We start from the raw sequence: 26,616 nt of genomic DNA, 5'->3' as shown, positions 1-26,616 counted from the left end.
TGCACCACTTTGCACTAGTTAAAAAAATTAGAGGAGTGGACTTTTGTGAAAGTTGGGAGAACTTTGTTTCAAGTTTGCTCTGCTGAGGAGAAAAAAAACAAAAAACATAAAAAGACTGAGGAGGGAGCCATTATGTGCAGGAAAGGCCATGCATGCTCAGAATGTTATACTAGTTCTGATCTTTGGCAGAGTCGTTTTGTCCCAGTATTGTTAGTAAACATAGTAGATGACGGCAGAAAAAGACCTGCACGGTCCATCCAGTCTGCCCAAGAAGATAAATTCATATGTGCTACTTTTTTATTTGTACTGTCCTCTTCAGTGCACAGACCGTATAAGTCTGCCCAGCACTAGCCCCGCCTCCCAACCACCAGCTCTGCCACCCATTCTAGGCTAAGCTCCTGAGGATCCCTTCCTTCTGCTCAGGATTCCTTTATGTTTATCCCATGCATTTTTGAATTCCGTTACCGTTTTCATCTCCACCACCTCCCGCGGGAGGGCATTCCAAGCATCCACCACCCTCTCCGTGAAAAAATAATGATACTTATGTGCCCAATTCAATTCTGCTTGACAGAGAATACATACTGTATTTGAACTGAATTAGTGGGTTCAATAAAAAAATAATTATATAAACTAAGAATGAAACTTTTTTTTTTTAACAAAAATACAACAATCTTAAGATGTAGAACCTAGCACAAAAAGCCCTTCCCTGCATCTTACTTTGCCTGAGAAAAGTCAGGTTAAGAGTTATTATTTCTTTCACACCATTCTACCAAAGGTTAAGTGAAGGTTGTCTTTGGGTCACTGCCCCTTTAATTACAATTCCTGACGGTCACTTTAGCTTCTTCAATGAGATGCTGCAGGCACAAGCATCAATTAAATATTCACACAGTGAGATTTGGTGTCCCCTTTATATCCACTAACAACAAACCTATCAATCAACCGTTAACAGAGAATAGTCAGGTCAGTGGAGATTACCTGTTCGTAGAAGTAGAGTGCTCTTTCAAAGTTCTTTAAGCCAGTGTAGATCATCCCACCATAGTAGTAATAACATAAAAAGTGCTTAGCATCATAGGCACCATTTTCTTTACAAATATCCATCATATCCACATCTAGGTATGAAAGGGCAGGCTTAAAACATTTTGCTAACAAACAAAGCTGGAAAAGAAAGTATGGGTAGTATTAAACCTAAACTTTAAAAAGTCCCCCCCCCCCCCACCCTTCAATTTATAGTCCATTTTTCAGCTTGGTTAAATGAAAACTGGCTTTCACTCAAGGCAGGAGACAAGAGCATCTCGTATTGAAGTAAGGATTTATTCAGAAGTCACTAAAGGCTGCTTTTACAGAACGGTGCTACTGATTAGCGTGCACTGAATGCAAGGAAGCCTGTGGGAATTGAATGGGCTTCTTCACTTTCAGTGCACCACTAATAGGTAGCTCTGCTTTGCAAAAGGAGCCCTAAGAGTGTGAGTAAAGGCTAAGGCAAGGGGGCAAGAGAATCAGTTATGTCCTGCTCTCTCTGTAGGCGCATTTGTAACCTTTAAGATCTAGCTACTCAAAATGCCATTAGCATATTTGTTCTGTACCTTGAAGGCCAGCTTTAGCCAGAGTTTTAATTTCTGAATAATAAACACCCCTCTGATTTCAGTCACAGTGAATAAACATTACACTCCAGGTACAACCCCTTGCACAAGTTTGTATTTTCCAGCTTATTGTGAAACATTTCGCCAAGTGCAGGCTACCATAGAAAGAATAGATATAACAATGCTGGCAAAACATTAAGGGATCTGTTTTGACATTAAAGTGCAAAGATGCCAGAAACCAAAGAAAACTGCAGCACTTTATTGAATCAATGTGTCATTCTAATACTCAGATCTCAGATGAGGCACTCTTTCAGAATAGCTGTCTTATGCACTGTTAATTAGACACTCAGTTTCTATATCAGGATGTGAACTGACAGAAAAAAGAGAGTTCCTCTCACAAAAGCGTGTGTGTGTGGAAGTGGAGGAATGGCCTAGTGGTTAGGGTGGTGGACTTTGGTCCTGAGGAACTGAGTTCGATTCCCACTTCAGGCACAGGCAGCTCCTTGTGACTCTGGGCAAGTCACTTAACCCTCCATTGCCCCATGTAAGCCGCATTGAGCCTGCCATGAGTGGGAAAGCGCGGGGGTACGAATGTAACAAAAAAAAAAAAGTGTGAGAGATAGAGAGAGAAATAATTAGTGAAATTATAATTCTCAAAAAATGATTTTTCCATCCAACAGAACATTAGCTTCCAGGACAAACACTAGTTCAAGACAATCTTTCATCACACAAAGGGGTGTCTAGTCAGTAAAAAAAAAAGCTAAGCAGTTAAGGTCCAAATTAGCACTCACTGCCATGCCAGCAGGGCAACAGTTACCATGCTCATGCACTGACATCAGCTGCTAATTCACACATTATCTGGTTATTAATAGAAATCAAACAAAATAAAACATGGAAAAGAAAATAAGATGATACCTTTTTTATTGGACATAACTTAATACATTTCTTGATTAGCTTTCGAAGGTTGCCCTTCTTCCTCAGATCGGAAATAAGCGATCTGAGGAAGAAGGGCAACCTTCGAAAGCTAATCAAGAAATGTATTAAGTTATGTCCAATAAAAAAGGTATCATCTTATTTTCTTTTCCATGTTTTATTTTGTTTGATTTCTATTGATAACCTTAAGAGTGGACTAACACGACTACCACACTCCTCTACACATTATCTGCAAACCTAGTTAGGGGGAGGGAATGCAGATTATAAACAACTAGTAAAAAAGGCCCGTTTCATTATGAAATGAAACGGGCGCTAGCAAGGCAATCCCCCACCCTCCCTCGCTGTCTCGCTCTGTCCCCTCCAAGTTCCAGACCCCCCTCCCAGTTCAAAGCCACCCTCCCAGTTCAAGGCCCCCCTCCCTCCGACCCACCCACACAGGCCTCCCAGCCTCCCACCCACCCATTTCAAGGCCCCCCTCACGCCCCTCCCACCAAGTTCCAGACTCCCCCCTCCCTCCGATTTCAACACCCCCCCTCCGCGTTACGGACCCCTCGACCCCCCTGCTGCGACCCCCTCGACCCCCCCTTCCCGACGAAAACACTCCCCCGCCGCGTCGCGTACCTGTGCTGACGGGGGACCCCAACCCGACAGCGTGTTGCTTGCTAAACGATCATCTGTTGAAGTTTCTGTGTGTGCGTCTGATGTCAGACGCATGCACAGAAACTTGAACAGCTGATCATTCATGAAGCAACGCCCCGGCGCAGCCCAGAAGAGAACTTTGGCTGATGGGGTCCCCCTTCAGCAGAGTTACGCGACGGTGGCGGGGGAGTGTTTTCGTCTTGGGGGGGGTCGAGGGGGTCGCGGCAGGGGGGGTCCAGGGGTCCGTAACACGGAGGTGGGGGTGTTGAAATCGGAGGGAGGGGGGAATCTGGAACTCAGTGGGAGGGGCGTGAGGGGCACATGTCATGAAGGTGCCTAGCAGACCACAGGAGCCACGGTCCCAGGCAGGACAGAACGTTGGAGGTGAGAATTATATATATATAGATATGGCGAGGACTGGTACCTACTGCATGCTGTCACTTGTGCAGTTAGTACAGGTGCTCTTATCGTCTCTTCAAGGAGCGGGTAGAGGTTCACCCTCAAAACTAGTATTGATGCATGTAATGCGCATTAAAGATCTTTTCTGTCTGGTAACTGCAGGGAACATGTTGGGCACATCTGCAACAGTTACTGCACAGCCTTTCCACTTATCATGTATTAAGTTTTGCAGTTTTGTCACTTACTGTGCTTTAACTTGACCACAGTTTAGCAAACAGGCTGTTAAATTTCCCTTTCCTCATATTTCTCATATGCCCCCTTCTCCCCCAACAACTGTTTATAAAAGGAATGGGACTTACCTGGCAGAGATCAGCATGTATTGAGGTCAGTTGGTTTGTATTCATCTGCATTTTGTCTATGGCTTGCCGGAGAATGCTGATTCCTCGCAGGGGCTGTGGAAATCGCAGCTCTTTCAGATAAGGTCTGACAGATGGCAGCACAATATGCATCAACATAAGATACAAACAAACAAGTGGAGTGGAGGAGTGGCCTAGTGGTTAGGGTGGTGGACTTTGGTCCTGGGGAACTGAGGAACTGAGTTCGATTCCCACTTCAGGCACAGGCAGCTCCTTGTGACTCTGGGCAAGTCACTTAACCCTCCATTGCCTGCCGCATTGAGCCTGCCATGAGTGGGAAAGCGCGGGGTAGAAATGTAACAAAAATAAAAAATAAATAAATAAACAATAGGACTGCTTACCTGTAATGGGGATTCTCTGTAGGCCTCAGTCTAATGCAGACACACTGGAAGTGTCACCTGATAGCTTGATTGTAACCAGCTGTGCTCCTAAAAATTCTAAGCTCCTGTGTAGGTTGAGGATGAGACTTTTCTACAGTGATCAAAAAGACCAGCGACTATAAAGCTTGCATGGGGTAACTTCTTATTTTGATTGCTCTTTGACCAGCCAGTCATAAAAGCAGGGGGAACACACATTCCTAGCTTGTGAAGATGAGCAGCCACAGCTGCTAGACATTCAGTAATGGCTCCGAATGCTGTACATCTACTTTCAAGTGGCTGCTGTGACCTCTTGCAGCAGTCTCAGGAGATTGGCACCAGAGGTCATGGCAGCCATTTTGAAAGCATAGCCAGCATGGGCAGGAGTGACTGGGATCACTCATGACTCGACTACATCGCTAGACCGGCAGAGATTGCAAGATAGGCCCCAAGGGGAATGAACAAAGCCACATATTTTCAGCTTCCACCAAAAACAGTCAGTTTCAGCTGAAACTGAAGCCATGGCCACCAGCCTTTTGGCCAAAACCGAAACTAGGCAGAAAAAGGATTTGGGGCCAGTTTCAGCACCATAACCAAAATACGGTCAGCCTCTAAAATTTGGAGAAGGTTCATCTTCTCTAATATGCTCCACTGTAACAGGAGGCAGAATATTTTCCACTTGATCTGTATGGTCTTGTTCAATTATATTAGAGTCTCAATTATCCTGCAGTGAATGAAGAGAGCGTGTCAGCAAGGCAAAAAAATTATAGAAGGGTGGCAATCATCATCCTCATCCAAAATCTGTAAAGTGCAAAACAGGTCAGGGTGTGTCTCAAGCAAAGTTTTATTGGCGACATCCTTAGAGCTGCAGTGAACAAGTGCAGGCAGATCAGGTTTGTTTACTGTAGCAACTGAAGGAGTAGGTTATTTGCATTTGAGACAGCAAAGTTAAGGACTATGACTGTCATTGCTGGATGACTACTGTATTTGTTGAGAGATGTGAAGAACTTTTGCTTTCTTTTTAGCTGGAGCATCCTGCAGCTCCCGTGAGGATTTGTCTGCCACTGTTTAAGTGGAGAACTGCATGGAGTGCTGGGGCGGTCCTTCGTCAGTCCTGAAGAAGTGTGTAATAGCAGAGAAAGCTGCTTCTACTACCAGCCCGAGGATGAGAGGTGGGTGTTGAATGTTGGCATTCAACACTTGTAATTTTGACAATGCTGGTGGTTTACTCATGGTCCCAAAGCTGCTCGGATAAGGAGTACAGACCGTTTCCTTAGCAGGAAGCCCTTCAAGAGTAGATTAACCTTTTAGGTAGTTTAGAATTCTTACAATCTACCACTTTGGTCTTGGACAGTATTCGTCCGCATATATTTGGCAGTGTTTTTGCTGCCTTTGTGCAGAAGAGGTTAGGTTCAGTAGTTTTCTGATTTGCAAGTACTCCTTTTGAGCCCCTTGGGAACGCCCAAGAAGCAGCAGCCAAAATGTCTCTGCCTACAGAGAACACTGTGGGACCCTGTGAGGTACGCAGAACTAGTGACTCCGATAGCATAGTGTTGCTTTTTGTCTTTGTGAGGAGAAAGTGTCATCAGTTCTCTACAGCGTATGAAAAGATTAGAGTAGTAGAACAGCACAGGAGATTCAGAGCATGCCAGCAAGAGCTTTGGAACTCTGACTGGGCATTAGAAAATAGTAGGCAGAGTTGGCAGCTGTTAGATGTCACTTTCAGTGTGGCTGCATTAGGCTGTTAGGGCTACAGAGAAACTAATTGCAGGGTCAATGTCCTCCCACTGCAGCTCCTTGTGACTCTGGGCAAGTCACTTAACCCTCCATTGTCCCAGGTACAAATAAATACATGTATATACTATGCAAACAGCTTTGAATGTAGCTGCAAAAACCACAGAAAGGAGGTATATCAAGTCCCAATTCCCCTTCCTTCTTCAGTAAATTCTTGGTTTCCATAACATCCTCTAGGCAGGATTTTTATTATTTGTATTAATTTTTAATATTTATAGGGCCCTTTTTCTAAAGCTTAACCGTTGCTAACGTTTTCCTCTCCCTGGGGGGGGGGGGGGGGGAGGGGTGACTACAACCCAAGTGGTACACCATTTCATATGTTTTCTAGGGATGACACTCCACATTAACCACTTACAATCCTACTCAGAACAGAAATGCTGTAGCTTCCTTAGCCTGAATTCAAGGATGAAATACTAGCTACAGAACTGAAGATGAGTTTATTGGATTGTTTTTATAATAATCTACATAATCCTAAAACATCTATATTCTTCTGCAGGTTATTTTCCCAATTAATACCATGTCTTCTTGCCAGCTGTATAGTTGTACTCATGTTTTAACCATCCTGAAATGCTGCAAGCAAACACACACAGCTTAACTACGGTGAATTATTAAAACACTAGTAAAAAAAAACCCGTTTCTGATGCAAATGAAACGGGGGCTAGCAAGGTTTTCTTCAGAGTGTGCATGTGGGAGTGTGTGTGTCCCTGCCCTCTGCCCTCTCTCCCTCCCTACTCCGAGTCCAGTCCTTCAGTGTTGTTTCCTGCTGTTCTGTGTTTTTGTTACAGAGAGAGTGAGGGCATCTCTCTCCCCTCCCCCTCTGAGTCCTTCACAGTTTCGTGGGATTTCCTGCTGTGCTGTTTTCCTTCACTCATGGGGAAACCGGTTATCTCTGGCGCTTCACACTTCCGGCTGGAGGCTTCAGTGGTGCCTTTTATATATATAGATCATGCAAAGTTACACAAGAAAGAAAATGGAGCTTTGGATACTTTTACTGAAAAGTAAAAGCATTAAGCAGAACTATTTAATTGACCCCAAACATATCTACTAATCTGAATTATGTTTTACAGACCCACCTGGTAAAAGCACACTGAAAAGACTTTCCAACAAATTTCTTATTTCATGAAATCATGCACAGTTCCTTTCATATCTAGTACGCATACTTATCACTACTAAAATAAATGGTTTCTTTTTCTTACCTGTTTTCTTTCCACAAGAGCATTTGTTAACTGATGGCAAAGGCCAGCAACTAGATACAATAATAAAAAGAATAAACATGCAAATTATCAAATATGCCACATGTTAATAGATACAAACATTGCACAAGCTCTCTCTGAAAGGTAACTTACAAGTGTCTGTTGCATATCTAATGTGCTCGCCATTACAAGTGCTGATAAATAGCTGAGCCTGTGAGAATAAGGTCTCAAAATCAGGAATACTGGGCATAGAAAACTTCACATACCTAAAAGAGCAAACAAACAGAATTTATGCATGTACTTCTCATATTCTCTGTACACAAAACATTAACCAAAGGGAGTCTAATAAAATGGGAAAAGTTACTGTGGTAAAAAGTTAAATTTATTCATGCCTGGTAATTTATTTTCCTCGAGTCCGCCTAGACCAGTCCAGACTGGTGGCTTGCATCTCCATACCAGCAGCTAAAGGTATTTAAGTCTTCCAGCAACATCACCAGTATAAGGGCTGGAGCAGCCTAGAAACTCTCCAGTATGTCTGGACTGATATAGCAGGACTCAAGGAAAGGAAATTAACATAAAATTTCATCATTACCCTACTAAACCAGTCCAGACTAGCAGATGTTCAAAGCAAGACCTTACTGGGAGAGGGATGACAATGCCCTCTGAATCACTGCTCTGCCAAAGGCCAAATTGTCCCTGGACTCACACATCAGAGGAATGCAGTGAGACCAAGTCACCACTTTACTGATGACTTCTGGAGTGACAACGAAGTTGCTTGAGCACAAGTAGAATGAGCCTGCAGACCAGGCAGAACCATCTCAAAGCAGCCTTAATCCAACATCTGATGGCGGACTTGGAGGTGGCCTAAAAAGGATTAGTAGCCTCCAGAGAAGGCAGACAAACCCTGTGGATGTATAATTTATGAAGCCTTAAGAAAACCAAGGGATCCTGCATTGAAAAAGCCAAAAGATGAATCACCTGGTTCATATGGAAGGGGGAAAAAAAACACTTTCAGCAAGAAAACGGCACCATGTGAACAGAAACCTCATAGGCTGAAGACAAAAATGGATCTTAACAGGACAGAGTCTGCAGAACAGAAGATCACAAGAAAGACTGCCTTGAGAGCAAGATTCAATAAGGAGGTCCTCTTCAAGGGCTTGAATGGAAAGTCTACAAGAACACTGAAGACCAAACTAAGGTCACACTGTGACAAAATTGATCAGAGTAAAGGCAAATGTGCATTCCTTGGGGAGGAACACAAGCCCCTGGCTGTATTGAAGTGTACTACAAGGTATACCAGGTCCTGGGAGGGGGACTAAATTACTCTTGAAATAATTCACCACCAGATCTAGCTTCTCCAGGAGGTGATCACCTCAACTATCGTTGCCCTAGAACCTGCTTCCGAATCAGTCTGGATCAACCAGACATTCAAGCAAAAAAAACATCTGAATTTTCTGCATCTGTAACCTACTATTGAGTACCTTAAAGTACTGTCGATCCATATATAAACTCTCTTCTTCTGCACTTATTTTTACTTTTATTTTAAATTGTTCATCACCTTTATCCCTGGATGAGAGTAATATTGCGCTGATCGTGTCTCCGAACCTCTCAGCTGCCTCTGACCTGGTCAACTTGCCATCCTGTTATCCTGTCTCTGACATAGGAATATCTGGAACAGTACTTGCTTGGTTTTCCTCTTTATGTGGTCGCACCTTCTCTGTTCAGTTTCACTCGGCCAATTCACATTACCTGTGTATTCCCCAAAGGCTCTATTCTATCACCCCTCCTTTTTAATATACAAGTCCACTACCTACCCTTATTCGGTTGTTCAATATTAAGGACTTTCTTTATGCCAAAGATATTGTTGGTTTTCTTGCCACCCTCCCCCCCCTCAATTCTCTAATCCACACTGACCCAGGTCCCCTACAAACTTGTCTGTATTCTCTTGCAACTTGGCTCAAAGGGCATAAATTGGTCCCTAACCCAGAAAAGATGGCAGCCTGCTGGATAACAGGATTTCTACCTCAACCCACTACTCCTGTTCTCTTTTATCTTCCAATTTCTACACTTCCCTCATTCCGCTATTTTAGGAGTTGCTATTAATACTAAAAACTTTGCTTTCAGAATCAGATTTCAAAGACAGTCAAATCTGGTTCTCATTATGCACAGGCTACGTTACCTACCCAGCCACCTTGATTTTGAAGCATTTCAGACAGATTCATGCTCTATTCATCTTGCGCCTAGATTACTGCAATTCTATCTAAGCAGGTATCTCTAATCAACAAATTCGCTGTCTCCAAAAACATTATAAAGCACAGCTGCTAGTCTCCTTTGTTTCACTTGTGGATACAAGTACCTCACACATCTGTTTCATCGTCTTCACTGGTTACCATTTATCGTGTACAAATCAAAATCCTGTGTCTCACTCACAAAGCACACCATTTGGATTCACTAAGCTACTTGGCCTCCTTGATGTTACCTTATACATCATCCAATATTTTAAGATCTTTAGATTCACACTGCCTAGTCCTCTCAAATCCTGAGGAGGCTCATCATGAATCTACTAGACATTCAGCTTTTTACTTGCTAGCCCATAAGTTATGGGATGATCTTCCTTGTCATATTCGTTCAGAACGTTTCCAGAAATTTAAAAATCAGCACTTAAGACACATTTTTTTCTGTGACGCTTTTGGTAACCCAACTGGAGAGCCTAAGGTCTGACCATTTGCCTGGTGCCACATGACAGGAGTGTTCTGCTACTACCTCATGTGTGTGATTGGTCTCTGTTCTTTTAACAATGGCGTTCCTTCCATGTATTAATAGATATTTTAACAATATTTTTTTAAACATCTTGACCCGTTCATTATATAAGGCAGTATATCAAATCTGAAATTTAAAAAAAAAAATATCTTCATGGATTCCCTGTTTGTGGAAAGGACTGACCTCTCTGAAAAAAACGGGACTGCTGAGCCGGAGCTATTGTCCCTGGCTTATACCGCTGAAAATCTCAACCGCACCCTCTGTCAGTCATCTGGGTATGACCCGACAACCAGGGCCTATCTTCAGGGAGCCAAGGCACTTTAGTATCTCCCAGACTGCGGACCAACTTGTCCAACTCGTCCCCAAAAAGAAAAGATCCACGAAACAGGAAATTAATCAACTTCGACTTAGATGCTGCATCCACAGGCCAACCCTGCAGCCACAGTGAGCATCTAGCAGCTAAAGGTCATGGACTTAGACGAGGCTCTTAGAAAATTGTACAAGAGCTCCGCCTTGGCAGACGCCATCTCAATCTTCACTCCTTCAGCTTCTATTAAGGCCAAAATCATCTGAAGCTCTGTCCACAACTCACTCAGACCAGCGGAAACATGCCCTAGCTACTAAGGAACCGCCAAGGTGGAGACATTAAAACTGCTCTTTTAAGAGAGCTTCCATACGCCTATCTTGAATATCCTTGAGAACCAAGCCCCCATCCAGGAGGGCCGTATTTCTCTTAGTAACCGCCAAGACAACCATATCAACCCCAGGGGGCCTAAGAAGGGTCGTCAGTATCCAGAAACAGATACAGACAAACCATTGACATAGTGAGCCTAAAGGGGGAGTTTGGCAAATCCCACCGAGCTTGAATAATATCCCTAATATCCTGGTGCATAGGAAAGGTCTTACTGGTCTTCTAATACCTTTCACCAGAAGATCCACCTTATGGCTCTCCACGGCCGTGCACTGCTCCTCCTCAAAATGTAAGGTAGTAGTCACCAAAGAAATAAGCTCTTGCACATCTTCCTGGGGTCCTCTCCTGAAGAAAGGACTCATCACCTGGTTCCAGCAGACCGGAGTCTTCAGAGAGCATCCCTTCTCCAAAGAGGGCATTTCCTGATCTGGATCAGCTAGCAGATCCTCTTCCAGATCCAAGATTCCCTGGGACGCTTTGCAGGCAGTGCCTGCCTTTCCAAGCCCTGTGCCAGAGGGGCTAAAAGAGGACTATCTTGTGCAAAATGAAGGCCCTATACATTTGCAAGACAGGCGGGTTGCAATTATTGATGCTAAAGGTGGTACAAGTACAGCTAGCTATTAAGTTTAGGAGGCATTTTCATATCACCCATGTGAAAAGTGTGTCAGATAACTTCATTCCTTAAATAAATGAAGTAATTTCAAAACGTGTGTGTTCGCTCAGATTCCTTTCGTCTAATATCACATTTTAAGATCAGAAACCATTCTGTGCGACATATACGATAAAAGGTGAAATCAGGAAGGGGGGGGGGGGTTGAATCACTGTAGCTGGGGTTAAAAACTGGCTTGGACAAGTTCCTGAAAGAAAAGTCTTGGGTAGACTTAGGGAAAGCCATTGCTTATCACTAAGCAGCGTGGAATCTAGCTACTTTTTGTCAGCCATTTCTTAATGTAAGTGGTTCGTTTTTAGCAAGCAAATAAAATTTAGTACAACATTTAGTATACCTAGAGGCATATTTTCAAAGCACTTTGGGAGGCTAAGTTCCATAGGTTTCTATGGAACTTTGGGAGGCTAAGTGCTTTGAAAATGAGCCTGCTAGTCCCGTAATTCCAACGTTTTGGTTTAGATTAAAGCTTTGTCTTTATAAAGCAAATGTTATGGGGTAATACAGAAAAAGATTAAGCACCAACGTGATGCACATACAATGGAATTGTACATAAGCACAATGCTGTTCAAGTTTCAACAAAAAATAAGCCACTTACAAAACAGCAAGTACCCCCAAGGAGTGTTCTTGTACATCTAACGCCCCTAGTACTGTGTCCAGGTGAGAGATATTTTTTGCTAGAAGCTCGCCACTCTTGTTGATTAATTCACATAATTGTGTCATCTGACCTGGAAAGCATTATTACAAAAAAAAGATCAACACGTGCTTACATTTTTTAATATATTTTCCCAAAACATGCACTATAGTAATCTTGGTATTGGTGTAAATGACAACATAGACCCAAATGACTGAAGAGCCAAATCTAAATACAAGTCAGCATTAAAACTGCAGTATCAATAGCATCAAGCTACGATGTAGACAATTATTAAAACATCAAAAATATTACAGATTCTCACATTCAGTCAAAAGTTTAAAGTATTACTAAATTACCCTGTTTGGAGTTCCCAGTTCAGTAGAGCTTGAGGATGCTGAGGCTGACTGGTGCTAGCTTTAGGGAGGTATATGTGGTGATCCCAGGTCCCTCTCCTCCCACCCTGAGGAATTGGGTCGCCCAACAATGTCCAAAAAGTGAGTGGCTAAAAGGCAACCTCGCATGACCACCGTTGTTGGAGTGTTCTAAGCAGTACTACTACTACTATTTAGCATTTCTATAGCGCTACAAGGCGTACGCAGCGCTGCACAAACATAGAAGAAAGACAGTCCCTGCTCAAAGAGCTTACAATCTAATGCAAAGAGCTTACACTAGCTGACAATGCCAAAACATGTGCCCCAAACCTGCATTCCCCAAAGCACATTTTGGACAGGTTCCTTCAGAATGCAATCCCACTTGACAAGTTCTGGATGCGGAAATATATCATCTCAACAGACATTTGTATAGAGATCGCTTCCTTGTGTTGCATATTAACCACTTGATTGTGCAAATGCTTGATACAATCTTATAATATTTGAGAGGTCACTGAACATTGTATTGTAGATCTCTAGTCCAGCGAATAGCAAGTGCTGCATAAATCTGTCTTGAAGAAATCGATGGTGAAATGTTAAAGGCACATCCTGCTGCGCTCCCAAAGTAAGGGCTTCCGCAAGGAACAAACTATCAGGAAACTACAGACAGCCCAGAATACCGCCGCCAGACTCATATTTGGAAAAACTAAATATGAAAGTGCAAAACCCCTAAGAGAGAAACTTCACTGGTTCCCACTCAAGGAACGCATTGCGTTCAAGAACTGCACGACTGTACACAAAATCATTCACGCAGACGCGCCAATCTACATGCTAAACCTCGTGGACCTACCTCCCAGGAACGCTATAAGGTCATCTTGGACTCTTCTCTATCCTTCTCTGCTCAAATCCAGCAGATCGCCAAGACCTGTCGTTTCTTTCTTTACAACATCCGTAAAATCCGCCCCTCTCGTTTAGACTACTGCAATCTGCTTCTTGCTGGCCTCCCACTTAGTCACCTCTCCCCTCTCCAGTCGGTTCAAAACTCTGCTGCCCATCTCGTCTTCCGCCAGGGTCGCTTTACTCATACTACCCCTCTCCTCAAGTCGCTTCACTGGCTCCCTATCCATTTTCGCATCCTGTTCAAACTTCTACTAACCTATAAATGTACTCACTCTGCTGCTCCCCAGTATCTCTCCGCACTCGTCTTTCCCTACACCCCTTCCCGTGCACTCCGCTCCATGGATAAATCCTTCTTATCTGTTCCCTTCTCCACTACTGCCAACTTCAGACTTCGCGCCTTCTGTCTCGCTGCACCCTACGCCTGGAATAAACTTCCTGAGCCCCGCCCCATCCTTGGCCACCTTTAAATCTAGACTTTAAGCCCACCTCTTTAACATTGCTTTTGACTCGTAACCACTCGCCTCCACCTACCCTCCTCTCCTCCTTCCTGTACACATTAATTGATTTGATTACTTTATTTTTTGTCTATTAGATTGTAAGCTCTTTGAGCAGGGACTTTCTTCTATGTTTGTGCAGCGCTGCGTACGCCTTGTAGCGCTATAGAAATGCTAAACAGTAGTAGTAGTAGTAGTTCTCCAATCCTCATAAATCTTACTCAAGGTTGGACTATTGGTTTCTCTCTAAATCACTTACTGACACTTTGTCTACCTCATCTATTGAACCAATACATATTTCTGATCATGCTGTATTTACGTGTTCTCTGAATATTAATTCTGTGAAATCCACAATGTGGCGCTTTAATTCCTCTCTATTACAGGAATAAGCCTTTCTCAGAAAATCACAGATCATACGGCAACGTTCTTTGAATTGAATACCACCACAGATGCTTCTCCCTTAACAATATGGGACTTATATAAGGCATATATGCGGGGGGGGGGGGTGGCATTATTGCTCATTCCACATTTATTCATAAGCAACGTTAAGAATGAGATACTCCAACTTGAAAAAGTGATATCTTTGTCTGAACATCAGTATATGTTATCTGGTCTGGCAGAGGATCTTATTAAACTTCAGAAACTCATATTAACTTTAATAAAATACTAAGCTTAAAGGCAGACATTCAACTCTCTGCTCAATCTGCTGTTTACTTTGCTGGAATGAATAGAATTGGTAGAATCTTGGCCAACTATCTGAAAGGAGCAAAGAAGAAAACTATGATTCATGCTAGTAAACAGCAACGTACTGTATTGAGTAAGCAAAAAGACATTTTAAACCATTTCTTGGATTTTTATAAGGACATATATTCTTCTCAGCATAAAGTCTCTTCTGAACAAATGAGCTCTTTTTTACACTCTTTACAAGGCCCAAAACTTGATACGCAATCTCTCTCCAATCTGGATGCTGATATCTCCATACAGGAACTCAAAAAAGCAATTTCTTCATTGAAACTCAGAAAATCCCCTGGTAATTTATTTATTTGTTGCATTTGTATCCCACACTTTCCCCACCTATTTGCAGGCTCAATGTGGCTTACAATGCTCTGTTATGGCGTTCGCCATTCCAGAGTAGGAGATAACAATTGGTGTTACACAGAGATCATGAATGACATAATAGCAATGGATGAACAGATATAGGAATTTGCTTCTACAGTGGGGGAAATAAGTATTTGATCCCTTGCTGATTTTGTAAGTTTGCCCACTGACAAAGACATGAGCAGCCCATAATTGAAGGGTAGGTTATTGGTAACAGTGAGAGATAGCACATCACAAATTAAATCCGGAAAATCACATTGTGGAAAGTATATGAATTTATTTGCATTCTGCAGAGGGAAATAAGTATTTGATCCCTCTGGCAAACAAGACCTAATACTTGGTGGCAAAACCCTTGTTGGCAAGCACAGCGGTCAGACGTCTTCTGTAGTTGATGATGAGGTTTGCACACATGTCAGGAGGAATTTTGGTCCACTCCTCTTTGCAGATCATCTCTAAATCATTAAGAGTTCTGGGCTGTTGCTTGGCAACTCGCAGCTTCAGCTCCCTCCATAAGTTTTCAATGGGATTAAGGTCTGGTGACTGGCTAGGCCACTCCATGACCCTAATGTGCTTCTTCCTGAGCCACTCCTTTGTTGCCTTGGCTGTATGTTTTGGGTCATTGTCGTGCTGGAAGACCCAGCCACGACCCATTTTTAAGGCCCTGGCGGAGGGAAGGAGGTTGTCACTCAGAATTGTACGGTACATGGCCCCATCCATTCTCCCATTGATGCGGTGAAGTAGTCCTGTGCCCTTAGCAGAGAAACACCCCCAAAACATAACATTTCCGCCTCCATGCTTGACAGTGGGGACGGTGTTCTTTGGGTCATAGGCAGCATTTCTCTTCCTCCAAACACGGCGAGTTGAGTTCATGCCAAAGAGCTCAATTTTTGTCTCATCTGACCACAGCACCTTCTCCCAATCACTCTCGGCATCATCCAGGTGTTCACTGGCAAACTTCAGACGGGCCGTCACATGTGCCTTCCGGAGCAGGGGGACCTTGCGGGCACTGCAGGATTGCAATCCGTTATGTCGTAATGTGTTACCAATGGTTTTCGTGGTGACAGTGGTCCCAGCTGCCTTGAGATCATTGACAAGTTCCCCCCTTGTAGTTGTAGGCTGATTTCTAACCTTCCTCATGATCAAGGATACCCCACGAGGTGAGATTTTGCGTGGAGCCCCAGATCTTTGTCGATTGACAGTCATTTTGTACTTCTTCCATTTTCTTACTATGGCACCAACAGTTGTCTCCTTCTCGCCCAGCGTCTTACTGATGGTTTTGTAGCCCATTCCAGCCTTGTGCAGGTGTATGATCTTGTCCCTGACATCCTTAGACAGCTCCTTGCTCTTGGCCATTTTGTAGAGGTTAGAGTCTGACTGATTCACTGAGTCTGTGGACAGGTGTCTTTCATACAGGTGACCATTGCTGACAGCTGTCTGTCATGCAGGTAACGAGTTGATTTGGAGCATCTACCTGGTCTGTAGGGGCCAGATCTCTTACTGGTTGGTGGGGGATCAAATACTTATTTCCCTCTGCAGAATGCAAATAAATTCATATACTTTCCACAATGTGATTTTCCGGATTTAATTTGTGATGTGCTATCTCTCACTGTTACCAATAACCTACCCTTCAATTATGGGCTGCTCATGTCTTTGTCAGTGGGCAAACTTACAAAATCAGCAAGGGATCAAATACTTATTTCCCCCACTGTATATTAGTCAGGCTCCCTGTTATACTGAGGCTATTTTTCAAATTTGGATATACTTTATCTTTCAGATCTGAATCCCCACTGTGACACTATATTTGAGTGATGCGTTTGATAGTTTCTTTGTTATAGCTACACACTCGTTGCAGATTGTTTATTTGTGAGAAATCATTATTACTTCTATATTAATGCCTAGGTTATTACATTTATATAATCATTGTATTAACAACAAAGAGTGTTCTCCCTCTGTGTCAGAAGCTGTAATTATTCTCTTAGAAAAACCAGGAAGGGATCCTCTTTTGGCCGGTAAATACCGTGCTATATCTGTAAAATATTTGCAAAAGTATTGGCTAATAGGTTAACATCAGTAAGTGGTCATTTAATTGCTCCTGAACAAAATGGTTTTGTGCCTAATAGATATGGATCAGACAGTTCTAGAGTTTTTAGTCATATATTACACCTGTCTAAACAACTTGACATTCCAACTTGTGTAATTTCTTTAGACGCTGAAAAGGCGTTTGATTATGTTGAATTCCATTTTTATTCCAAGTTTTGAAATGGTTTAACTTTGGTAGCCATTTTATTGATATGGTACCTGCTTGTATTCATCACCAACTGCTAAACGTTTGGTAAATTCTTCACTTTCAGACTTGTTTCCTCTCTATAGAGGGCACTAGGCAAGGATGCCCCTTATCACCTTTATTTTTTTGTTACATTTGTACCCCGCGCTTTTCCACTCATGGCAGGCTCAATGCGGCTTACATGGGGCAATGAAAGGTTAAGTGACTTGCCCAGAGTCACAAGGAGCTGCCTGAAGTGGGAATCAAACTCAGTTCCCCAGGACCAAAGTCCACCACCCTAACCACTAGGCCACTCTTCCACTCCTCCTGGCATTAGAACCTCTTCTCATAGCTATTAAAAGTCAGCCAGAAATCCAGGGTGTTCCTGTTGGGAATACTTCAATTAAACTTTCTGCGTATGCAGATGATATCCTGCTGTATATCTTTAATCCAGAAACATCTCTTCCTTTTCTATCCAATTTGTTGGAACACTTTGGTTCTCTTTCTGGATATAAAGTTAATTGGTCAAAAACTGAATTAATGCCCTTGAACATACATTGTAATAAATCACAAATAATAGCCTTCCCTATAAGATGGTGCCCAACTCAAATTAAATATCTAGGAGTCTTTTTGGGGGTCTCTTGGGAAGACACAATCAAAATCAGTATGGATTTACTTTTGAAAAATACTCGAGACACCTGTACTATATGGTCTCCCTTGCATCTTAGTTGGTGGGGGAGAATTGAGACTATAAAAATGGTCATTGCTCCATGTATTCTGTACATAATGAGTATACTTCCGTTCTAATTTCCTAAGTCCTTTTTTAAGGTTTTAGATATTATTTTCTTCCTTTCTATGGAAAAATAAGCCTGCTAGAATTTCAATATCTAAATTACATATGCCACGCCATTTAGGAGGTTTGAAATTGCCAGACTTCTTTTTATATCAACAGGCATTTTTACTAAAAGGAGTAGTAGCATGGCTTAATTGTTCTAGTGTGCCTGCTCCTGCATGGCTTCTTTTGGAACAAAAGATGGCTCATCCTCTTTCATTAGACTTTCTACCTTTATTGTCATCTTCCACCATAGGACTGTCCTTCCCCATGTTTAAACTTGTACAGCGCTGCATAACCCTGGCAGCGCTATAGAAATGCTAAGTAGTAGTAGTAGTTACCTCATGGCCCATTTTTTTTAGATTCTACTTCTCAGGTGGCATCACTTTGGAGCCATGCTCACATAAAAATTGGTTCTTCTTCTTTTATATGGAAGGAGTGGATTTCCTGTGGAATATATTGTATAACTGATTTATGTTCTGGAACTAATATTATCTCTTTTAAAGAGCTAATGCAAAAATTTCACCTGTCTAATATACTCAATATTTCAGGTATTTACAATTGAAGTCTGCACTTGCCAAATGGCTGAGGAAGTATTATAATGCACAATTAAACCCTGGCATTTTTTCATATATTTGACTCTATAACTAAAACAAAGGGAATAGCCTCAATTTTATTCTGTACTCCTACCATCTAGTCACTCGAAAATTGTGGCTCTTCAAGATATATGGACAAGGGACACTAATCAGGCCATGTCTGATAAGTTATGGAAATGGTTGTGGATTAAATCTATGAAACCTATTGCTTCTGCCCCTATATTGCAATCTCTTTTCTTACTTTCACATAAAGCATTATGGACCCCAGTTAAACAACATCTTCAAATTTGTGCTGGTCTTGTAATGGAGATATAGGTACATTAGAGCATATGTTTTTCTTGCCCAGATCTTCAGGATTTCTGGTCATCAGTTTGGGACAGAATTTGTACTATCTTTCATTTGAATCTCCCTCTTTCATTCCATATTATAGTTTTTCGTTCTGCAGGGTTGAAACAAGCAGGAGTTAAGTGTAACTATAAATTATTTTATGCACTATTAGCGGTATCAATCTCTACTATTATAAAAAATTGGAAAAATCATAAACTGGTTTCTTTTTGCTTTTGGTGGGCTACTGTATGTATGACTTTTAAATATGAAAAAATACTGGCTGAACGTACCAATTCTTTACCGGTATTTCATAAAACATGGGAACAAGTAGCCAAATTTTGTCAAATTTCAACTGTGAATTAATTCCTTGATAAGCAAACCTGTCTGTTTTTTTCTTCTTTAACCGTCTGTAATGGCATTCTATATTTAAGGATATTCCATTGTATAGAACGTTTTATGACATCCTGGTTGTTAGGACTGTGTTTTTGTTTATTTGTATATATTTTTTTAACTTAATAAATACATTTGAACTTAAAAAAAAAAAAAAAAAGTTTCCAGCCTGTTGATCAGCCATGTGGCCTCTTTGGGAGTCCAGCATCCCTGCGCTACCAGAGACAAGCAATATGCCCTCCAGCTGCTGAGACTCACATCTGTCATGACCATGGTCCATTGAGGCGGTTCCAGACTCACACCCCTCTGCAGGTGATCCACACAGAGCCACCACTGAAGATCCCTCCGTGACTTCCCCTGGAGAGGCAACCGCAGCTCCAGGTCATGACGCTTTTGGGGGGGGGAGAGAGAGAGAGACCAGGGACCACCACAAGAGCAATGCACGCTGAAGAGATCTCTCGTGCTCCAGCCCGCTGAACCACTTCCAGGGAGGCCACCGCAGGGCCCAAACTAGAAGGTAGTCCTTGGCCTGCAGCGCCCTAGAAGTCAGAAGCCCGCACACCCGATTCTAAAGCCGGAATAGAATAGGCTATTTAATTCTTATATATCAACTGTTATTCCTAAACTAGATTCACAGCTATTCACATGAGAAAATCTCAACATTAAGGGAAGAATTTACAGAACCAAAGAACATGGTACAAATGTGGACATAACCCTCAAATAAATAGGTCTTAAGGGCCTTGAAGATCAGATATAGAGTTTTAAATTTAGCCCTGTATTGTACTGATAGCCAGTGAAGTTTTTGCAAAAACAGTATTATGTGGTTACATCACTTACAACTTTCTAGTCTTGCTGCAGCATTCTCAGTCAATTGGAGTTGGTGCAGACCCTTTGTAAACAAACCACTGCAGACTGCATTACAGTAATCCAGCCATTATGTCCTAGGACAACTGGCTCTAGGCTGATCAAGGTGCAACACATTTTATATTCTATTGTTTTAATGGTGTATGTATTTTATCAGCATAATGCTTACATTTTTAAGTGCCATGGTAACACATGTAATCATACTACTACTTATTTCTAAAGCGCTACTAGACGTACGCAGCACTGTACACTTGAACATGAAGAGACAGTTCCTGCTCGACAGAGCTTACAATCTAATTAGGACAGAAACAGGACAAACAAGAGATACGTTAACTAACAACATAAACCTATAATTTAGGGGACCTCTGAATAGTCTGTGAACAATGGGTGTTTTAGCCACAGGTCTTTTATACATTTTTTGTACACTGGCATATCCCTCAGGTGGTTTGCCAAAACATGAACCGTGTGAAGTATCTGAATAAATACTATTTCCTCTTAAGAGCCCTATCGCATGATGGTCTCCTTCATCCCACCAGTGGCCCACTGTACTTGAACTGGGGCGATATTTGATATGGAACAATATTTGGTGTGTGAGTTCTGATATTTTACATTTGTCTGAAGCACTTTCAGTTAGTAAGATCATATTTGGTTCGCATTTCATTGCTCTAGACAAATATTCCTCCAAACTATATGATACGTTAATTGCTGTAGGCTTAAAAATGGTTTTAAACAAATTGGAAGGATAACTCCTTTCTTAATTCTCACTTCTGGTGGCATTCTGTCTTACAGATCCACAAATTTGAGCTATCTTTAGCCTTCAAAGTTCGAAATTCCCTATATGTTGATAAAGTGTGGCTGCCTTTAACAACCTATCTTTAAACAAGAGCTCTTCATAGTACTTGAATGCATTCACAAATTGCTTCCCCCCTACCCTCTTCCTACCTCCCTCCGTTACCTGCCCTCTGATATTCTTTGGTGTGATTGCCTGATTATTTCTTGTAATTTGTATTTCCTACCCCTGTTATTAAAATTTAATAAAAAATGTCTAAAAAATGAAAATGAATTGGGGCGAAGAGACATGGCAGCCAGTGACCGGAGAGGTCCATTACACTACATTCTGTAGTAATCCTTCCTCAGCTTAAAAAACATATAACATAGTAGATGATGGCAGAAAAAGACCTGCATGGTCCATCCTGTCTGCCCAAGACAAACTCATATGTGTATACCTTACCTTGAATTTGTACCTGTCCTTTTCAGGGCACAGACCGTATAAGTCTGCCCAGCAGTATTTCCCGCCTCCCATCACCGGCTCTGGTACAGACCGTATAAGTCTGCCCTCCCCTATCCTCGCCTCCCAACTTCCCCCCAACTGCTCCGCCACCCAATTTCAGCTAAGCTTCTGAGGATCCATTCCTTCTGCACAGGATTCCTCTATGCATATCCCACACACATACTTACATATCCCACAGACAAACCTAATAAAGACTAAAATTAAGGCTGAACTCACTTTTCAATACTAACTGCGAAACTATGTACCAAAACAGCACCACTATATTCAAATGTGCAGAAACACAAAGGCTAAGATGGCCATACAACAGGAAAAACCTGAAGATGCATAAGATTAAAAGGGATCCAGTCTTAAACCTTGCACGGGCTGAGCTCATGACGAGCTTTGAAGCTTTAATGTGCATGTGCAGCTCAAGCGAGCAGGAACAGCCACCAGGGCCAAGTCGACAGGCATCAAAGCCCACCAATCAGCAAAGAGCGCCCCCACCAGCCGGCCAATAGTCGCACCATACGCACCGGAAATCCCGCCTTTCCTTCCCCGATAAACTGTCAATGAGCCTCGAAAGCTCACTCAGTGAAAAAAAAAGGCGCAAACGATAACGCTTCGTAGGCGAAACCAAGCCAACGTAGAGAGCGCGTTGAGCGGCCAGACCCGGGCCAGGTTTAGGGGCGGGAGCTGGGCCCACGGGCATGAGTGTCTCAGGAGGCCGCTCGGCGGAGAAGCGGGTTTGTGGCTCACCTTGAGAGGACAGTTGCCGGACGCTGTTGACAAACTGCTCCAGAGCGGACGCCATCTTCGGCCAACGGGGCCAGTCGCTCAGTGCTGGGGAAGGCCGGACGCAAGGACTGCAGCGGCTCCTCCGCGAAGCCGGGCGGGAAAGCTCCGGCACCCGCAACCACTTCTCTCTGGCTTTCCCTCGCGCTTGCGGACGTCACCACGCACGGCCTCGCGAGAACGCAATCCTCGCGCGCCCCGACCAAGGAGGGTGGATTGAGAAGGGGAGCCGGCGTGACGTCACAGACGCCGAAGCCGATTGGGTTTAATCTCTCTTTCCCTCGCCTCCGCGTAGCCGTCATCGCCGTTCACCCAAAACAAAGCAAGCCAACCTACGGGCTGCTCTATCCACGTCGTCGTTCTTTATGTTACTTAGCATTTTTATTTCATTTCACTTATATTTTATAACATCTCATCTAGAAAGAGTAAGATGGAAAAGGTCAAGTCGGGGGATGGGGAGCTGGGGTATAAAAGTTTGAAAAACAAAAGATCTTCAAGTTATAATGTTATGTACATACGTGGTATGTTGACTGGTGAAATGTTTAGCTTGAAATGTCAGTTCTGTTGACTAATAAAAAAAAATGATTTAAACTTGTGCAGCATACGGATGTACATAGAGGAAGTATTGGTTTCATCGGTTAGGTCTAAATTGTAAATCATTGTGTCATTTGGAGACTCCCTGTATGAGTGCAGAGATGTTTTCACCTAGTAAAGGGCCATCAAAACAGTCATCGTGTTATGAGAATCGGTGCTTAATAATAAGGCTTACTATTTATGAGTACAATTTTTTTAAACATTAATTAGGTTGAAACCTTTGAGCATTTAACATCTATTTTTTTTACCTTGTGCCTACATCCATAGAAAAAGATGGCATGTTGGAACTTGCTCCTTTTGTTTTGTGGAATGCAGTGGTATATTATAAAAATGCACTTGCCAAAAAAATTTCGACTCAGTTTCTCGGAGCAAAAATACAAATTTTTCCTGATTTGAGTAAAAACACCCAGAGGAAGAGGAGAGAATTTCTAGGTCTTAGGCCTCCAGTTCTCTCCCTAGGTGGTACTTTTAAGTTGAAATTTGCCTGTAGGTGTTTAATTTCCTTGAATGCTGTATATTATGTTTTTTTTGAACCTGATAAACTACGTCAGTTTATAATTTCCAAAGAGAGTGGAGGCGAAAGAGGCCTGGTTGCCCCAGAAGGGAGCTGAAACCGCTAGCTGGAAACGGTCTCTTCCCTCATAGAGTTTCTTTTCTGTATTATAAAGTGATAATTCCTTGTGTCTTGACCATATTATTGTGGACTAAGTAACAATATGATTTCTTTCTCCTTGGCTTAAAGGATGAATGTTTTCTTATATAATTTCCTGAATTACTCACATTTATATTATGTAAATGTTTATTTGAAAATAATAAATAAAAATGAATAAATAAAAAAAAAAATGCACTTGTTTGTTTTTTTATTACTACTATTTCATAGGGGGGTATTGAATAATGAGGGAAGGGCTTCCTTTATGCAGAAGTTCTGTCCAGAGTCATTCTAAATGTGTTAACATTGTCTAGTTCAGAACACTATTAGCCGCCAAGTTCATACAAAATTACATTCAGTGGAAAATAAATCTGTTGGCTCAGGCTGCTTGCTATGTGAATATTCCATCACTGTTTCATTATTACTACCAAGTATTACATATTAAGGGCATTTGCTTTAAACTTTGCTTTAATTCGTTTATCAGGTCCTTACATGCACGTGGTTTTGCTTTTTAAACCCAAAGGCGAACCCTAAGGGTGGTTGAACAATTAGGTGTAAACTGTGTTGTTTCTGACTTTACTTGTTTTGGACTGCTTTGGGTCCTGCTGACCTGTACATCTGCTGTCTAGAATTTTGGAAGATAGAAATGAGAAAATAAAAATTATGTTTTGGATGTACTCTGTAGAAGTTGTTGTTTACTTTTGCAGTGCGCGTATGGATGCCTGTTCTGGTGTGTCCGTGTGATATTGTTTGAATAACTGTCTAAAAAAATAGAAGAACTAGCCTTTGCACACATTAGCAGAAGCAAAAACAGCAAGGGTGGCACGAAAGTCCAGCAAACAAATGGTGTGGTGCAACAATTTATTCTAATATGGATCCTCGGGAGCTTAGTCAGGGCTGGTGGTTGGGAGGCGGGGATAGTGCTGGGACGACTTATACGGTCTGTGCCAGAGCCGGTGGTGGGAAGCGGGACTGCTGGTTGGGAGGCGGGGATAGTGCTGGGCAGACTTGTACGGTCTGTGCCAGAGCCGGTGGTTGGGAGGCAGGGCTGGTGGTTGGGAGGCGAGGATAGAGCTGGGCAGACTTATACGGTCTGTGCCAGAGCCAGCGGTTGGGAGGCGGGGCTGGTGGTTGGGAGGCGGGGATAGTGCTGGGCAGACTTATACGGTCTGTGCCCTGAAGAGCACAGGTACAAATCAAAGTATGGTATACACAAAAAGTAGCACATATGAGTTATCTTGTTGGGCAGACTGGATGGACCGTGCAGGTCTTTTTCTGCCGTCATCTATTATGTTACTATGTTACTTGATTAGAAAGTGTCATAATCACATTAGCAAAGGAAAATAATATAAATTTCACTAATTAAACACTCAAGTCCACTTTAAGTAGAGACATCCATCATAACGAGGATTACAAAATGTATTTATTTATTTGTAGCATTTGTATCCCACATTTTCCCACCTATTTGCAGGCTCAAAGTGGCTTACAAATTGTTCCGTAATGGTGATCACCAATTCCGGAAAAGAGAAATACATAGTTAAAATATGGAGCTGACGGAGTGGAACTAGGTAGTCAGATAAATAAAGTTCATTTTCGTAAAGAAAAAAAGAATCTTTAAGTAAGTATAGCTTCCAGGAGACTTTAACAAGGTTATTTCTATATAGCTCCTTCACTTCTTTTAGATGATACAAACGCTGTCAATTGTGATGGATCTGCAAAAACATATTTATGTGACTTATAACATAATATACACTTGCAAGGAAATCGTAAATAAAATGTAGCGCCTAGCCCCAATAATTCTGGTTTCAATAATAGAAATTGTTTGCATTTTTTTTGTGTGTTTCTCTCGACACATCTGGAAATAATGATATTTTTAATCCCAGAAACAATTTATCTTTATGTCTAAAAAACCATTTTGAACAGCCGTTGCTTGTCTGGCCATAAGGCAACTGTGACTACCAAAGTTGCCGCAGTTGCTTGTTCAGTATCGGATGTTTCCAATAAATTTGTAACACTGATTTTTATTGCGCACTAAAAACGCTAACTCACCCACAGTGCGGCTTAGTAAACAGGGCCCTTAATTTAAAACCGTTCCTATAAGCTGAGAACAAAAGTACAAGAAAGCAAACAGAGAGAGGTCACAAAAGAAAAACAAAGACAAAACTTATCCCCCCAAAATGTCGACCTCATCAATGGGGAGTATCCTGCAAGCAGGGGCATAGCCAGACAATAGATTTTGGGTGGGCCTAGGCAAGGTGGGCACCAAGTGTTCTCTCCCCCTCCCCCCCCAACCAGAAAATGATCTCTTTAACAAGGCATACAACAATGATCAACAAATATAAACTCCTATACACACATCCCAAACTGCCTCTACTATATCAAATTGCCAAAACACCACCATGTTTTTCACTATCATGATACCCAAGATCCTGTAACTACAACTAAATGTATACTTTCTTATCCAATTCTTATATATTTCTTAGATACTTCTTGATATGTTTGTTTGTTGAAACACTATCATGTTTTATCATTATCACACTACCCCAAATCCTTCAGTTATCAGTAAATGTATACTTTTTCATGTATTTCTGTTACTCATGATGTATTGTAAGCCACATTGAGCCTGCAAAGAGGTGGGAAAACGTGGGATACAAATGCAACAAAATAAATACATAAATCTCAGCTGGCAGAAAAACGCTTCTTTCCACTTTGGCAGTCTGCAGCAGGCACGTGCTGAAAACTGAGCATTGCTCAGCTGCTGGTATCATGGACAGTAACGTATTCACTGCCATCAGGAGGAAGTCTTCAGCTGGCAGAGTTTGGGATCCCCACCAGCTACTGCTAAACGTGTGCTACTGTTAGGTGGGCCTGAGCCCTAAGTGGCCTGCCCACCCAGGCCCACCTGTGGCTACACCACTGCCTGCACATATTCCTGGAGTGGAGGAACAGCCTAATGGTTACTGCAGTGGACCTTCATCCTGGTGGCCTGGGTTCAATTCCCACTTAACCCTCCATTGCCCCAGGTACAAAAACAGACTGTGAGCCCCCTAGGGACAGAGAAAGTACCTGCATATTGTATTGTAACATTTATAACCCGTGCTCTCCCACCTGTAGCAGGCT

At 42.3% G+C, this 26,616-nt stretch overlaps 1 protein-coding gene across 1 annotated transcript in view; it reads right to left on the bottom strand.

Moving 5' to 3' along the window:
• COPS3 (COP9 signalosome subunit 3) overlaps positions 1-22,419 on the bottom strand; it is a 65,287-nt gene extending 42,868 nt beyond the window's left edge. The window contains exons 1-6 of the mRNA XM_030212982.1: positions 22,218-22,419; positions 12,024-12,153; positions 7,464-7,576; positions 7,314-7,363; positions 3,911-4,003; positions 976-1,155 (exon numbers count right to left, since the gene is read on the bottom strand). Of these exons, the coding sequence (XP_030068842.1) occupies positions 976-1,155; positions 3,911-4,003; positions 7,314-7,363; positions 7,464-7,576; positions 12,024-12,153; positions 22,218-22,272 (621 nt within the window). The 5' untranslated portion in view covers positions 22,273-22,419. The remainder of the gene's footprint in view (positions 1-975; positions 1,156-3,910; positions 4,004-7,313; positions 7,364-7,463; positions 7,577-12,023; positions 12,154-22,217) is intronic.
• Between the last annotated feature and the right edge of the window lie 4,197 nt (positions 22,420-26,616).

The sequence above is a fragment of the Microcaecilia unicolor genome, chromosome 8 (assembly GCF_901765095.1).
Source record: "Microcaecilia unicolor chromosome 8, aMicUni1.1, whole genome shotgun sequence".
Lineage (NCBI taxonomy): Eukaryota > Metazoa > Chordata > Amphibia > Gymnophiona > Siphonopidae > Microcaecilia > Microcaecilia unicolor.
Note: the sequence above shows the minus strand (reverse complement) of the source record. Positions and strands in the feature narration are given on the sequence as shown.